The sequence below is a fragment of the Sorghum bicolor genome, chromosome 10, assembly GCF_000003195.3.
Source record: "Sorghum bicolor cultivar BTx623 chromosome 10, Sorghum_bicolor_NCBIv3, whole genome shotgun sequence".
Lineage (NCBI taxonomy): Eukaryota > Viridiplantae > Streptophyta > Magnoliopsida > Poales > Poaceae > Sorghum > Sorghum bicolor.
In genome coordinates, this window is record NC_012879.2 from 42,291,977 (window position 1) to 42,309,621 (window position 17,645).

Consider the following 17,645-nt stretch of genomic DNA (forward strand, 5'->3'; position numbering starts at 1 on the left):
TATATATCCTAAACCCGGTCAATCACTTCTCTACTCATCTTAGACCGGCAAAAGTAAAACCCTATGTTTATACATTTGCCTTGTTAACTTTTGCTCCTCATCTATCATCATGATCTTCACTTCATGCTTCATCCCTCTGTGATCATGTGACCACCTTTTTAAGCCAGCATGCACCTTCATCACATGTGTTGTTATGCCTAACTCAAATCACTTAAACACAAGACATTAGCAACTTGGTGTCGTTAATTACCAAAACTAAACTTGGGCTTTCATTAGGTTAATCTATGATCCTACTTTTTAGGCTTTTTAAGGTTAAGGAAATTCATTTAATGGGTATAGAAAAACAATAGTTAGACTAATAAAAAATAATCTAAATTAATTTAGTATAAATATTGATTTGATGGTTATAACAAAAAAAGGTAATATCATTTTGTTTTTTTATTTTAACTTTGTGCTCCCTTTAGTGTTCGGACAAAAAATTTGGTCGTATGGCACTACACTAAGTCATAAATTTCCAAAAAAGGAGACATTTTTTAAAAAATAAATGAATATTTTTTAAAAAAATAAATTTAGGAAAATAGTACTTTGGGGCCATTTAGTTGGTGAATTTTTTTTGTAAAGTACTACTGTAGCATTTTCATTTGTATTTAATAATTATTATCTAACCATGAATTAACTAGACTCAAAAGATTCGTCGCGCAGAATACAGACGAATTATACAATTAAGTATTTTTTTATTTATATTTAATGCTCTATATGTATGTCGCAAGATTCGATGTGGCGAGAATTTTTAAAAAAATTATGAAATTTCTAAGAACTAAATAGCCTTGTCAGATCCAAAACAATTTGCTACTTTAGACTGTCTCCAACAGGAGACCTATTGCGGAACCCAAATCTAAAGTGAGTCTTCAACATAATATTTATAGCTATTTGAATATTAAAAGAGACATAATCCAAATTTAGGTATCCTTCCTTCTCGAGCCTTATTTGCAGATTGTTGTCTTTTAGGTCTTGTTGTTGGAAAAGACTAAAAATAGGTATGAAATCATTTACATGTAGCGCTAACCAAATTAATCTTGTATTTTAAGTCACAGTTGTTAGAGATAGTCTTAAACCGATTGGCAACTACTAATTATGTGGTTCCAAACCATCACTAATAAAATGAAATGGAAGGCATTATTTATATTAGTAATATTTTTATATATTTAGTTAATATAAATTGAGATTGATTGATCGCTAAATGCGTGTGTTTATTTTGTTATCTATAGATGATCATCCGGCGTGCTGTGTCTGCATCGTGCTGTGCCATGCCGTCGTGTCGTGCCGTACCGTACCATCACCGTGCCTCGTGTCAGGGGTACAGCCTAAGCCACGGCCCGTGGGCCATCAGATCGGCCCAAATACATGGCGTGCCAAGCTCGTGCCTGATGCTGCAGCAGGCCAGCATGATGGCTAGATGGGCCAACAACAGGCCTATATTTTCTTTTCTTTTTTGAGAATTAACAAACTATATTTCTTACTAAGCTAATTAGGATAGTTCAATGAGTCATCATGCTTTTTTTTAAGAATTAGCAGGCTACATTTTTTATTAGACTATTAAACACTGGACTGTTGGACTGTATCCGAGCCGTACCACGAGCCACAGTGACGGCTTAGGCACGGCCTGGTGCCTTGGGCCGTGCCAGCCCGGGTCTCGTAGCTGTCGGGCTGTGCCATGCCCGTACCAGGCCAAAATACCGGGCCACGGACTGGGCCAGCGAGCCACGTGCTGTATGATTATATCGGAGCGAGTATATAAGTGTATAACGAAGCAGACCCATGCTCCTCCCGCCTAAGAAACCCTTCCCGCGCTTTCTCCCGCCAATTTTTTTGCGGCGGCGGGAACACAGAGATAACGAAAAGGTACAAGCCCCACCTTCTTCTCAATTTCTAACCCATCTGCCCATCCCATCCCATTCCGAATCCGCATCACCACAATTAGGGGAAGGGCCGCCATGAAAGGGCGCGTGGTGAAGCTCCGTGAGGCGCACAAGGCAGGCTCGCCGGCCCTCTGTTCCGCCTCCTGGGGCCCCAGCGGGCAACATGTCGTCACCGCTTCTGCTGCCGACACTGCCGTCCTCATCCACGACGCCGCCACGGTGCTCGCCGGCGGCCGGGGCTCGGGTTCGTCGCCGTTGGCTACTATCCGTCTCCACAAAGACGGCGTCACTGCACTCGCAGTCGCGCCGGGCCCCAGCGGCTCTCTGGCATCGGGATCCATGGACCACTCCATCAAGTTCTACACCTTCCCAGGTTCGTGGATCTCAGCGCCCTGAGGCGTTTATATGATTCGATAAATTTTCTTACTTTACACGGCCAGATCTGTGATATGTCTTCTGACCTCTGCAAGCAGAGGGGGAGTTCCAGAGCAATGTCGCCCGATTCACCCTGCCGATTCGATCGCTCGCCTTTAACAAAAAAGGCACCCTGCTGGCGGCCGCAGGCGACGACGACGGCATCAAGCTGATCGCGACCATTGACAACACCATCTCGAAGGTGCTCAAGGGACACAAGGGCTCCGTCACTGGGCTGGCGTTCGACCCGAAGAACGATTACCTAGCATCCGTCGACAGCTTCGGTACCGTCATCTATTGGGATCTTTGCATTGGTGGTGAGGTCCGTACTTTGACGCGTGTTGCTCCCACATTTCGGTCGGATAACTCGGTCAGGAATGTTCTGTGCTGGAGCCCTGATGGTCAGACCCTTGCTGTGCCTGGGTTGAGGAACAATGTGGTGCTGTATGATAGGGACACAGGGGAGGAGGTGTGCACACTATATGGAGATCATGAACAACCAGTGAGCAGCCTTTGCTGGTCTCCCAATGGGAGATATCTGGCCAGTGCTGGCCTGGATAGGCAGGTGCTCATCTGGGATGTGAAGTCAAGGCAGGACATCGAGAGGCAGAAGTTTGACGATAGGATATGCAGCTTGGCTTGGAAACCAAATGGAAATGCTTTACTTCTGATTGATGTCATGGGCAGGGTTGGCATTTGGGAATCAGTCATACCTTCGACTATGAAGTCACCTAACGAGGGCATACCTGATCTCAACTCTACTAAGGCTCCTCTATTTGACGATGATGACGAGGACGAGGACGAGGAGAAGCCAAGTACCTCTGGTGGCTTGGAGGATGATATTGATGAAACTCTTAGTGATTCAACACCTTTCAGCCACAAGAGACCAAGGAGGAAGTCCACATTCGACAGAGATAGTGATAATGAGGATTTAATACATCAAATGGAATCGACCAAAAGAATGAAAGATAAGCATAATAAAAAAGAGGATGCTGGAAAGGCAAGAGGTGATTCTGCCACTTCAGCAAGGCTAGTTACTGCAAGAATGCAAGCTGCTTTCCAGCCTGGCTCAACACCACCTCAGCCTGGCATGCGAAATTTCCTCGCTTACAACATGCTTGGAAGTATTACTACTATTGAAAATGAGGGACATTCACATGTGGAGGTAAGATCTGCTGCTACATGTTGCTTTGTAGCCATATGTGCTCAGTTGATTGCAGCTTGAATGTGGATCCAGCCACCTGATGGTATTTCAGTTCCTCCTTATGCAGTGCAATAACTATTGTACTTACATTTTACAGGTTGACTTCCATGACACAGGAAGAGGACCTAGAGTTCCTTCCATGACAGACTATTTTGGTTTCACAATGGCTGCAATGAATGGATCAGGAAGTGTGTTTGCAAATCAATGCAAGGGTGACAAGAATATGAGCACTCTAATGTACCGCCCTTTTGGTAGCTGGGCTGGTAACAGTGAGGTACGTTATTTGCATGTCACACTTAGGTAATACAAGTTCAACAAATGAAAAATCTTCAAGTTTGTATTTGTTACTATTTATTGATGCATAATGTACTTTATATTCAAAATTAGTGGTCAATGAGATTTGAGGGGGAAGAAGTGAAGGCTGTGGCTCTTGGTGCTGGATGGGTTGCTGCAGTCACAAGCTTAAATTTTTTGCGCATTTTCACCGAAGGAGGCTTGCAGGTTATATTAAGTTTCCTCACATCTACAATTGAAACCTTCTATATTTGTCTAGTTTTATTCTTGTCTGGGACATAGTGAAGATCCTTTTGCTTAGAGGAAGCTGCTGCCATTTTAGTTCCCAGATACAAATGAACTATGTTATCAATTTCATGTTCACAACTTCCTATGTGTGCTCCCTAAGGCCGAAATTTTTATAGGTATTAAATTGTTGACAACATTTTTTTATACCACTCTTGATTCCCTCTCAAAGACCACAATCAAAAGGAAAGGAGAAACAAACACAAATTTATGTCCATTGATAATGCAAGCTGAGGACTATTTATGGTCTGTGTGGTATTCAATGTTCTGTTTTTCTTTGAAGACCAAAAAAGAAAATACAACTGCTGTAGACTCTTATAGAGAGGACTTTTAGTTTAGCAGATGTTGTCGCGGTGGCAAATGGTAATAGTTGTCTAAAATAGGGGAAAAGAGAAGTCCAATCAATTTAAGAGTTTGAGCAAGGAAGTTGTATACGATATGATAGAATCCAAGCTCAAGTTGAGGTCCATGTACTATTAGTTTTTTGCGAATGCGCCTTCGCGCGCTATTCATTAAGAGGAGATAACCGTGGTCAGAAGTTTGCAGGTATGCATTCTAGGAATGTGAGGGGCACCCCCCAGAACGCAAGCTAGCAGCAGTGCATAGTAGGATTTAGTCATATAGACTATCTGGAGATGTGTAAAAGATAGACACAAGTAATGGAGAATGTTATGGCAGCTGCTGGGGTCGAGAGGGAGATAGGGGGCTGGCTGGGGGCCTTGCCCACGGCAGAGCAAGAGTGAAGGTTTTTCCTTCTAATTTCTGCTTGATTAGATTGATACATCTTCTCTCCTTATATAGAGAGGCTTACTTGGCCCCTAAGCAAGAAATTCTTATCTCTAATTAACCCTAACTCTAATGGGCTATATTGCCGACCCAGGCCTGATAGGCCCATGACATACGCTTCTAACAGAGAAACACATCTCCATATTTCCAGTTTCTATCGCCCTTCTTATTTCTATTTTGTATTGTCGCTCCACATCTCTAAACAATGTAATCTGCTTCTGAATTTGTTAGAAGACAGAGCATGGATCTCTCCATGGATACCGTATCTCTTGTACAAGACAAAGCAGAATCAAAACACTAACCAACCAAATTTTTTTTGGCAGATGCATATCCTCTCAGTCAGTGGCCCGGTTGTTACAGCAGCAGGTTATGAAGACCAGCTAGCTATTGTGTCACATGCTTCTGATTGTCTGCCCTCAGGGGATCAGGTATTTGTCAGGATTTTAATTTGCTCTAGTGTTAAGCTTAACAGTGACCTTATATACGTTGTGCCAAAGCTGCTGTATAGTTTTAAGTAGTGACCTATCCCTTTGGTGTTATGCATACTTTTCTGTGAGTAATGATGTTGTAATAACTAAATATTTGTGACTGATACTGACAGGTGCTGGATGTTAAAGTATTCAACATATCTGAAGGGGCACAATCAATGTCTGGTCGTCTTGTTTTGACACCATTGTCTCAATTATCTTGGTTTGGATTCAGTGAGAATGGCCAACTTAGTTCATATGATTCCAAGGTTTGTATGACCTACAAGTATGTTAATGTTTAACATAGCTTCAATGATACCAATATCAAGAATGTTTTAAAAGAGCAACCAAATTTTCAGGGAATACTGAGGGTTTTTTCCAGTCAGTTCGGTGGAAGTTGGCTTCCATTATTTAGGTATTGAATATACTCTACTGGATAAATACTCATGTTATTGCTACAGCAAAGAAAATCACTCTATTTGATTTCAGTTCGGTGAAGGCAAGAAAATCCGAAGATGAAAGCCATTGGGTGGTCGGTTTGGATGCAAATAATATATTCTGCATTGTATGCAAAACCCCTCAATCTTATCCACAGGTATGATTTGTTTCTTTTCAGTTACTTTCATGTTAGTGGAACTTCTGAAGTGTAGATAGTTCCAACAAATGTTTTTTTTTCTCTGTTCGAAACTAGGACAAAGTTTCCTCACTACAAAACTGCTTCTGATCTTAGGTAATGCCCAAGCCTGTGCTAAGCATACTTCATCTGTCATTTCCCCTTGCGTCATCAGACCTTGGGGCTAATAGTTTGGAAAATGAGTTCTTGATGAGGAAGTTACAGCTCTCACAGGTTCATACTGTTCCTTTTCAGTTCTGTACTGTGTTATATGTGTTCTGTTATCTGTTTATTAAAATTGCTATTTATCTCAGATTCAAAATAAAATGGAAGAAATGACTGCTTTGGGCCTTGACACCACCACATATGATGATGAAGCATTCAACATGGAGGCAGGACTTGACCAATGCATTTTGAGGCTCATCTCTATCTGCTGCAGTGGTACCAGACTTGAACTAAAAGGATTTATGAATTTTGGTGTTGTATGAAATTTATAGTCTTCTTTTCTTGTTTTCCCAAAGGTGATAAGCTCGTTCGAGCTTCTGAGCTTGCAAAATTATTGACACTAGAGAAGTCAATGAAGGGAGCGCTAACACTAGTGACCCGCTTGAAACTTCCCATGTTGCAAGAGAAGTTCAGCTCCATAATTGAGGTAAAAGCCACAACCCTTAATTTCTACTTCGATTGAACCTATCTAATTTCTAGACCTGATTCATGTGAACTGTGCAGAAACTTTTAGCCAGGATCGGTTTCAGCACAGGCTTGATTCAACTATGTAATCAATTTGACCAACATACCTTCATGTAATCTGATCTTGTAGAAACACGTCAAGAGTGTACCAATCACAGAATATCTTGTCGTCCTCATGTTCCACCACTAGGCAGTTCGTACAAGGTTCCATGGCTGCAAACCTGTACAGGAGTTCCATCCTCCTAGCGGCAGTCAGGGGGCCTTGAGCTCCACCTGCCCTATAATTCCAAATCTCTTAATCTAGCAACCACCATACTAGGAATTTATTATTGAAGTTAATCTATAAATTTTATCAGCCACACTTAATGTATAAATCTATGAATTTTATCAACCACACTTAATGTAAAAAATATTCTTACAGTCTTGAGCACCTTGTTCAATTGATGATTGTATAGTTTCCTGTTTCAGGAGAGGATGTTAAATAATAAAATAATAGCTGGGACAGGAGGATTTTGCTCCAATGCTACAATCACGACGAATACACCAGTGCTGACCACTCAGGCAACTGTACCTTCTAAGTTTATGCAAGATGGGAACAGTTCGCTGGAATTTTCGTTACCCAAACCGAATCTTGTCAATCAACAATGCAGTTCAACTGAACCAAAGAAGTCAGCAGGAGAACAAGGGATTGAAATTAAGGATAGTGCTCGAAAGGTTTCATCTGCTTTTATTCCATCTGCCAAAGTACCTAAAAGCAGTGAAACAAAGAAACATAGAAATGGAGCATCCAATGCAGCTGTAGTCGACCAGAATCAGGAAGGAGGCATTGATCATACTGGTGCAAAAAAAATGAGCACTGAATACTGCAATCGAGCAGAGCCTCAGCGGCCAGTTAACCCTTTTGCAAAATCATCTTCCAGCAAAGAACAGTCATCATCCCTTTTGGATTCCATAAAAAAAATGAAAGTTGACAAACCCAATGGTAGAATTTGAAAAATAATTGTTCTCATTTATACCATGGCCCGTAGGAAGGGAACCAACTGTTAGGCATCCACTGACATCTGCAGTATCTAGTTTGCTTCTGATGGCATATGTAATAACCATTCACTTTCTAAATTTGTTTCTTGATGCTTTGGTGGATTACTGCCGTTGGGATAGATCAACATTATGTGATGTATTCCCCCTGTTTATGAAATTGGTTCATTTGTGATTTGCTTTGTCATATACTATTACTTCTGGTCTTATCACCTCTAATGCTTGTATGCCTTGCAGGTATGTAAGGCTTCGTATCAAATTGACTCTTGAACTTTTTTTTCCCCAACAATAGGTGTTAATTGAGCCTCTTCACAATATATTTTTACACTTAGAACAGCCAGTGTCATGACCTGACGGTGTTCCAATTGAGACTAGGGATGAAAATGATACGGACATTTTCCGAATTTGTTTAGAGGAATTCAAATCTGTTTGTATTAGTCTAGATATTTAACACTCAATACTGTATCTGTACTCAAGTTGTATATTTATAATGTCGACACCCAATTGTATCTTATTCGGTATGGTTGACACTATCTGAAATATAAAAACAAATATAATATTAATGATATATGTTCGTATTCGATCTATAGATGGCCAACGGGCCGTGCCAGCTTGACGTGAGGTCGTGCCTCAACGGGCCACCGTGCCGTGCTGCTGCCGTGCTCGTGCCTGGCCTCCGGCCCAAGGCACAACCCGTGGGCCGTCGGGCTGTGCCGAGAGCACGGCGTGCCGCCGTGCCGAGCGCGCGCGCGGGGAAGAAGCAGCTGCTTGACGCCGCCACTGCAACTCTGGCTTCCGGGGAAGAGGACGAGGTCGTGGCGGCGCTTGATCTTCAGCCTGCCATCGCGGGGCGCCGGAGGAGAGGGGGCGTCCGCGCGAGCCAGGAGGGTGCCGGCGTGCCGCGCCGCCGCCGCGGCTTGAGGCCGATGTGCTCGAGCGCGACTGGGGAAGAGAGATCGGGATGAGCGGAGGCAGAGGCGGCGCTGCGGCGGTATGGAGCTGGAGGGGAAGGGAGAGATCGGGACATGCGGAGGCGGTCGGGCGGACGACTTTGTGCGCGTCGCGTCCCTGGTGGCTGGGAGTGGGATGTGAGGGAAGGGAGTTAGGGTTTGGGGTAAGCAGGCCGGTGTGGGCTACTGGGCTGTGGGGATGGGAATTGGGAGGGGGGAGTTAGTAGGCCAGGCCAGTGGAAATTGAGTTAGCAGACCGGGTCATTGTCGTGTCTGCTAGTTGAGCGGGCCGTGCCCGTGCCGTGCCACGGGCCAGGTGGAGGCCCAGGCACGGCCTGGTGCCTCGGGCCAGGCCGGTCCGGGCCCGCTGGCCACCGGGCCATTGAAAGCCCTAGTTTGGTTTTGGATAATTAATGAAGCCCTAGTACTAACCTCTATGCTAAGTGTGTAGACTTAATAAGGATGATACATGCCAAGTAATGGAGCAAGAGATGATCATGGTGATGATGATGATGACCACAAGATGATCAAGTGCTTAACTTGGAAAAGAAGAAAGAGAAAAATAAAACCTTATCGAGATGAAGGCAAATGTATTGCTTAGGGTTTTAGTTTTGGTGATCAAGACACCATAGAGGGTGTGATCACATTTAAGATAAATAGCCGTACTATAAAGAGGGGAATTCTTTGGCTAAGCGGTTATCAAGTGGCACTAGGTGTCATTGTTCATGTGCATGCATTTAGAACCTAGTGAGCTAACTTAACTCCTTCAAAGAAAATGATTGTGAAAATGCTAATACACTTGCACATGTTGGTACACACATGGTGGTGTTGGCACACCTTAAGGAGGTAGAAAGTTTCTTGTGTGCTAGTAGAAAGTTTCTTATATACTGTTGGAAAATTTCTTGTTTGCTGGTGGAAAGTTTCTTGCCCGCTAGTAGAAAGTTTCTGACTGAAAACTCTTAACTCTTACCGGACGCTCTGTCCTGAGGCACCGGACGCTGCCTCGGAGCGTCCGGTGCGCTCTCGGTTGCTGGCATAGGTGAGAGCTGTGCACCGGACGATCAGCACCGGTCGCTGGCCGAACGCTGTTCGTGCGTTCGGTGTCTCTGAGCTTTTACGGTGTTCTCTGAGTAAGCGTCCAGTGCCGACTTGGCGCATCCGGTGGTCGCGTCCGGTGATCCTGCGTTTTTGACAAACTCTCTGCGTACATGACCGTTGCGCACCGGACGCGTCCGGTATCTACTTGACCGCGTCCGGTGGTTCAAATATGACCGTTAGAGATCAACGCGCGAGATTCAAGTAGGGGACACGTGACTGTTTATGGAGCACCGGACGCTTTTTTCCAGCGTCGAGTGGCTTACTAGCAGCGCATCCGGTGGTTCCGGTTTCTTCCCAGTAAAAGAGCCAACGGCTCTATTTGTTTGAGGGGCTTATAAATAGTTGTTGGCCGGCTTGGGGCTTACTCTCTTGGCATTCTAACATACTTGACATCCTTGTGAGCCTAAGCAAACACCTCCCACTCATCTCCTTCATAGATTAAATATCTTTGTGAGATTGGGAGTGATTCCAAGTGCATTTGCTTGAGTGATTGCATCTAGTGGTACTTGGGGATCGTTCTAGCTATGGTTTTCTTGTTACTCTTGGTGGTTGCCGCCACCTAGACGGCTTGGAGCAGCGGAGGAGGATTGGCACGAGTTAGTGATTGTTCGTGGCCATCTTTCGGTGATTGTGAGGAGTCTTGTACCTTCCCCGGCGGAGAGCCAAAAGGTAACTCTAGTGGATTGCTCGTGTCATTGAGTTACCTCACTTGTGGGTCGATTCTTGCTGTGTCCTAGTGAGGACGAGGTTCGTGCTACACCTCTTAGCCACCGAACCACCAAGTGTTGGTCGACACAACAGGGACGTAGCGTGCTGGCAAGCACGTGAACCTCGGGAGAAAATTGTGTGTCTTCATTGTGATTGTTCATTAGATTTCTCCCGGTGATTGGACTTCATATTATTGATTGGTTCATTCCCTCTACGCTGCAGTATAAAGATCAAACCATCTCCCTTACATTTCCGGAAACTAGAGTAGCTTACTTACTTGTATATAAACTTTAGATAGCTCTCTAGTGTAAGTAGTGACATAGCTTTTGTGTGCCTAGTGATCATATCCACTAGAATTATTGGATAGGTGGCTTGCAAACACCCCATTAGAGCTAGAGCAAAAAGCTACGCTTTGTTATTTACTAACCACTTGCTCTAGTGAATTTTTAGAATTTTTAAATAGGCTATTCACCCCCCTCTAGCCATATTAGGACCTTTCAAGTGGTATCGGAGCCGTGGTCATCGTTTTATGAAGGCTTAACAACCTCGATGCTCAAATTATGGCTCAAATAGTGTTCAACCATGTTGGGGGCAAACCACCTTTCTTTGATGGCACAAGTTCCTTTGACTATTGGAAGAGAAAAATGAAAATGTACCTTGGATCAATCAATGATAGAGTGTGGGAAGTCACGGAGAATGATTTTGTGATCCTTGACCCTGCCAACCCCACCGATAATGAGAGAGCAAACAAACAATGCAATACTATGGCTCTCAACACAATCTATAATGGCATTGATTCAAAGGTATTTGAACAAGTCAAAGATCTTGAGAAGGCTAGTGAATTGTGGACAAGACTTGAAGAAACATATGAGGGCACTACAACGGTAAAAAGTGCAAAGTTGTACATGCTCAAGGACAAGCTTTCAAACTTCAAGATGAAGGATGATGAATCAATACCGAAGATGTTCTATAGGCTCCAAGTCATCATCAATGATCTCAAGGGCCTTGGTGAGAAAGTAAAGGATGAGGACTTCATTATCAAGTTCTTGATGTGCTTGCCCAAGAGGTTCAAGACATTGAGAACCATCATATTTAGAGGAGGATTGACGGGTGTATCTCCCAATGAGGTACTTGGAGATGTTATGACCAAAGACCAATACAATGATAATGATGATGATGAGGTCACGAAGAAGGATGATGATGATATGAAGAAGAAGAGCGTAGCATTCAAACCTAGCTCTTCATCCAAGAGCAAGAATAAGGGCAAGGCCAAGAAGGAAGAATCAAGTGATGAGGAGTGCTCCAATGATGATAGTGATGATGAAGCACTAGCACTCCTCATCCGCAAGTTTGGCAAGATGAATAAGAAGAAGGGCTATCACACAAGAAAGAGAAGAGATCACTTCAAGAACAAGGAGCATGTGAGGCTATGCTACAAGTGCAAAAGCCCCGATCATATTGTGGCGGATTGTCCTTATAATAGTGATAATGATGAGCATGACAAGAAGAACAAGAAGGAGAAGAAAGAAAAGAAAGAGAATAAGATGGTCTTCAAGAAGAAGAAAAAGGGTGGATCCTATGTTGTGACATGGGATAGTGATGCTTCTTCGGATGATGATTCAAGCGATGATGACAAGTCATCCAAGAAGAAGGCGCTTGCTAGTATTGCTATCAATAAGCCATCACTCTTCGACACTCCTTTATGCTTCATGGCCAAAGGCCACAAGGTACAATATGATGAGAGTGAAAGTGAAAGTGAACATGAACATGATAGTGATAGTGATGATGAAAATGAATTCACTAATGAACAACTCATGGACATGTTAGAACAAGCCGATTCTCTTATTCAATCTAAAAATAAGAAGTGCAAAGAATTGGCCAAGAAGTTAAAAGCCCTTGAGCAATCCTTTGATGAGCTCAATGCTAATCATGAGAGGCTAGTGGAGACCCATGAGAAGCTTGGTAAGGCTCACACCAAGCTTGAGAAAGCTCACTCCTTGTAGTTAGAAGAGAACAAGGAAAAGGTTGTTGTATCATGTGATGTGGGCACAACATGTGACTTAATTAAGGAATCACCCAACCCACCTATTGTTGTTGCCACTAACGCTTCTTGTAGGTCTTCATCCACCACCACTAACTCTATCTCTACTTCTAGTTTTGGTGTCACTTGTGATGCTTCACTAAAGGTTGAGAATGAGACTCTCAAGAGAGAGGTGGATGAGCTCACTCACGCCCTAGGCAAAGCCTATGGTGGTGAGGCCCGCTTACTAAAGTGCTTGGGTAGCCAAAGGTTTTCTCTCAACAAAGAGAGATTAGGCTATACCCCCAAGAAAGGCAAGGCGGCCTTTGCAAATCACAAGCCTAGCTTTGTGAAGAGCAATGGTCGGTTTTGCAACAAATGCAAGCAAGTTGGGCACCTAGAGCTTAATTGCAATAAAATGAACAAGAACAAGAAAAATGCTAATGTATCTTACATTCCATTTGATTCTTGTTATGTGCTTACCAAGGGTGAGAAGGGTGTGCATGCTAAGTTTGTTGGTACACCAATTGTGGGTCCAAAGAAGAAGGCCATTTGGGTACCAAAGAGCTTAGTCACTAACCTCCAAGGACCCAAACAAGTATGGGTACCTAAGAAACATTGATTTGTTTTGTAGGTAAACTATAAAGCCAGAGGAAGGCATTGGATAATTGATAGTGGGTGCACACGACACATGACCAGTGATTCAAGAATGTTCAATTCAATCAATCCAAATGATGATCATGGTGTTGATAGTATCACATTTGGTAACAATGGCAAAGTCAAGGTCAAAGGGCTTGGTAAAATTGCTATATCTAATGACTTGAGCATTTCCAATGTGCTACTAGTAGAGAGCTTGACTTCAATTTGCTATCCAAAGCTCAACTTTGTGATCTTTGTTTCAAGTGCATATTTGAAGTTGATGATGTAGAGATCATAAGTGTAGATGGCTCTAACTTGATATTCAAAGGCTTTAGATATGAGAATCTATACTTGGTTGATTCCAATGCTAGTGAAGCTCAATTATCAACATGCTTGCTCACTAAATCTATCATGGGTTGGTTATGGCATAGAAGGCTTGGTCATGTTGGAATGAAACAATTGAACAAGTTAGTCAAGCATGATCTTGTTAGAGGCTTGAAAGATGTCACATTTGAGAAAGACAAGCTTTGTAGTGCATGTCAAGCCGGAAAGCAAGTTGGCAACACTCATCCAAAGAAAAGCATCATAAGTACATGCAAGGCATTTTAGTTGTTGCACATAGATCTATTTGGACCAACCACATACACAAGCATTGGTGGAAATAAATATGGATTTGTGATAGTGGATGATTTCACAAGATATACATGGGTATTCTTTCTTAGTGACAAGAGTGATGCTTTTGCAACCTTCAAATCATTTGTCAAGAGAATACACAATGAGTTTGAAACAACCATCAAGAAAGTGAGAAGTGACAATGGAAGTGAATTCAAGAATACAAGAGTTGATGAGCATTGTGATGAATTTGGCATTAGGCATCAATTCTCGGCTAAGTACACTCCACAATCAAATAGTCTTGTTGAGAGGAAGAATAGAACCTTGATTGACATGGTAAGATCAATGTTGAGTGAGTACAATGTGAGTCATTCTTTTTGGTCCGAAGCAATCAACATGGCTTGCTACTATAGCAACCGACTCTATTGTCACCCAATGATGGAGAAGACACCATATGAGCTCTTGAATGGTAGAAAGCCCAACATTGCATATTTTTGGGTTTTTGGTTGCAAATGCTACATATTGAAGAAAGACACTAGATTGAGCAAATTTGAAAAGAAATGTGATGAAGGCTTCTTGCTTGGTTACTCCACTACTAGCAAGGCTTATAGAGTTTGGAATTTGGCTAGTGGTACTCTTGAAGAGGTGCATGATGTTGAGTTTGATGAAACCAATGGCTCTCAAGAGGAAGATGAGAATTTAGATGATGTAAGAGGCACTCAATTGGCTGATGCAATGAAGAATATGGACATTGGTGATTTAAGGCCTAGAGAGGTGATTAATATTGAAGATGGCAAATATCAGGTGCTTCCTACCTCTAATGTGCAAGCTAGTGGTTCTCATGATCAAAGTCAAGCTAGTACATCATCTCATGATCAACCAAGTACAAGCAATCAAGTGCAAATACTCCAACCAATAAATATTGCAAGAGATCATCCATTGGATCATATCATTGGTGACATTCAAAGAGGAGTGCAAACTAGATCAAGATTAGCATCATTTTATGAGCATTTCTCCTTTGTGTCTCACATTGAGCCAAAGAGGATTGATGAAGCATTGAGAGATGTTGATTGGGTTAATGCTATGCATGAAGAGCATAACAACTTTAAAAGAATTCAAGTATGAGAATTAGTTGAGAGGCCTAGTGATCATAATGTCATTGGTACTAGATAGGTCTTTCGTAACAAGCAAGATCAAGATGGTATAGTTGTAAGGAACAAAGCGAGATTGGTAGCACAAGGCTATACTCAAGTTGAAGGTCTTGGATTTTGGTGAAACATATGCCCCGGTTGCAAGTCTGGAAGCAATTAGGATCTTGTTGGCCTATGCTTGTGCTCATAACATCAAGCTATACCAAATGGATGTGAAAAGTGCATTTCTCAATGGCTATATCAATGAAGAAGTTTATGTTGAGCAACCTCCCGGTTTTGAAGATGACAAGAAATCCAACCATGTTTACAAGCTAAGAAAGGCATTGTATGGTTTAAAGCAAGCACCTAGATCATGATATGAGAGATCGAGAGATTTCTTACTCTCTAAAGGTTTCAAGATGGGCAAGGTTGACACCACTCTCTTCACCAAGAAGATTGACAAGGACTTGTTTGTGTTACAAATCTATGTTGATGATATCATATTTGGATCAATCAATCAAGAATTTTGTGAGGGGTTTGGCAATATGATGGATAATGAGTTTGAGATGTCAATGGTTAGAGAGCTTAGTTACTTCCTTGGTCTTCAAATCAAGCAATTGAAGAATGGCACATTTGTGAGTCAAGGCAAGTACATAAAAGACATGCTCAAGAAGTTTGGAATGGATGATGCAAAATCAATTAGCACTCCAATGGGAACAAATGGAAGCCTAGATAGTGATACAAGTTAAAATATGGTGGATCAAAAGTTGTATTGGTCTATGATTGGAAGCCTACTCTATGTGACCGCATCAAGACCAGATGTCATGTTTAATGTATGCATGTGTGCAAGATTCCAAGCCTCACCAAGAGAAAGTCATTTGAAGGCAACAAAGAGAATATTGAGGTACTTGAAGCATACACAAAATGTTGGTTTATGGTATCCCAAAGGTGCAAAGTTTGAACTTGTTGGATATTCCGATTCAGACTATGCGGGATGCAAACTTAAAAGAAGAAGCACATCAGGCACATGCCAACTATTGGGAAGATCACTTGTCTCATGGTCATCCAAGAAACAAAATAGTGTTGCACTATCAACCGTTGAAGCGGAGTACATTGCGGCTGGTAGTTGTTGTGCACAAATCCTATGGATGAAGGCAACATTAAAGGACTTTGGAATCAACTTCAAGCAAGTGCCATTGCTATGTGACAATGAAAGTGCCATGAAGCTCACCAACAATCCGGTTCAACACTCAAGAACAAAGCACATAGATGTCCGCCATCACTTCACAAGAGATCACCAACAAAAAGGGGACATTTGCATTGAGAGTATAGGCACTGATGATCAACTTGCCGATATATTCACCAAGCCACTTGATGAGAAGAGGTTTTGCAAACTAAGGAATGAATTGAACATACTTGACTTCTCAAATATGTGTTGATGCACCCCCACTTATATGACATGCCTCTCCTTCGAGCAAAGCAAGGTAAAATTGATTGACATGTCATTCATCCTATGCTAAGGACTTGCTTAGTGCATCTAGTCATTCCTTACATGTCTTAGGATCATTCATGAAAATCAAATGAATTTGATGCTTGTATGGTACCACTATTGCTTCTATATTTTACTAGATCTAGTGGTAGCATATGACATGTTTGTGGGCATACAATCCTAGTGTTTGATCTAGAATATGAGCTATAAGTGTTTAACTCAACATGGTACAAGATAAAACCTTATTTTGAGGTGTGAAAAAGCTTGTCCTTGGATCAAACCGAGTTAAATATCTTAGGCAAGTAATCTAAGTTGGACAAATTTGGAAAAATGATCTCACTTCACATGGTTTCACACTAACCTATCTAAAATTTGAGGTCACCTTTTGTGGTCATTGATGACAAAGGGGGAGAAAATTTCCCAAAGATTTAAGATAGGGGACCATAATAAAAGAAGGGGATCAATCAAAATTTTGAAGCACACAAGTAGGGGGAGCAAGCTCATAAACTTGTATGTTGCATTTGAATGTGCATCACATGTGTTTGCTTGCATTAGCATTAGCTTTAGAAGTTTTCTCTCAAATACCTTGCTTGTGGGGTGTGTTGACGGTCCTTAAGTACCAAATATAATCATCAAATAAATAAAGAAAAAGATCCAAATGCAACCAACACCCAGACTTAGGGTTTTATCTGATAGAATTCCATGAGTTTTGGTGTTTTTCTATTTCTGCAGGGGGTTATCAGGAAATATGGAGGAAAGGCCCACATGTCGGGTTTACATAGAGATATTAACGTGTCGCGCAATTTTCTATCATCTAGAAGACTCCAGAAGCCACGGGAACAAACGGGAGGCCAAGCGGGCTCGGGGGCAGGGCGCCCGCCCAGGTGCCTCAGCCAATCAGGTTCCACCTCGCGGATTATGCTCCACCGACCTAAGGGATCAAGGAAAACCGTGCGATTAAGGTCGGTTTGATCCGACGGCCCACGTTCATTTGGAGGGGCTATATAAGCAGGCCCCCTGGCCCCTGGAGGAGGCAATCCCCATTATTCATTAGCATATTTTTCAAAGAGGATTCAGAGAGAGATGTTCCTTTAGGGTTCCAACCTCATAGGGCTTAACATTCAATGTGAGAGTAGAAATAGTTCTACTAGATTGAGAGAGATAGAGTGGAGTTGTTGACGGTCCTTAAGTATCAAATTTAATTATCAAATAAACAAAGAAAAGGATCCAAATGAAATCAACATCTAGACTTAGGGTTTTATCTGATAGAATTCCACGAGTTTTGGTGTTTG

At 42.3% G+C, this 17,645-nt stretch overlaps 1 protein-coding gene across 2 annotated transcripts; it reads left to right on the forward strand.

The window, feature by feature from the left end:
- On the forward strand, positions 1,850 to 7,896 carry LOC8085377 (WD repeat and HMG-box DNA-binding protein 1). Of its 2 annotated transcripts, none has more exons than XM_021448637.1 (12): positions 1,850 to 2,292; positions 2,393 to 3,498; positions 3,635 to 3,811; positions 3,925 to 4,038; positions 5,226 to 5,330; positions 5,504 to 5,638; positions 5,729 to 5,784; positions 5,859 to 5,964; positions 6,100 to 6,216; positions 6,297 to 6,423; positions 6,504 to 6,634; positions 6,712 to 7,114. In XM_021448637.1, exons 1-12 carry the CDS (start codon positions 1,995 to 1,997, stop codon positions 6,787 to 6,789), a joined length of 2,550 nt encoding a protein of 849 aa, XP_021304312.1. In that variant the 5' UTR covers positions 1,850 to 1,994; the 3' UTR covers positions 6,790 to 7,114. The 2 variants fall into 2 exon arrangements, with proteins under 2 accessions (XP_021304312.1, XP_021304311.1); XM_021448636.1 differs by lacking the exon at positions 6,712 to 7,114 and adding an exon at positions 7,141 to 7,896 and having other exon boundaries at positions 1,854 to 2,292.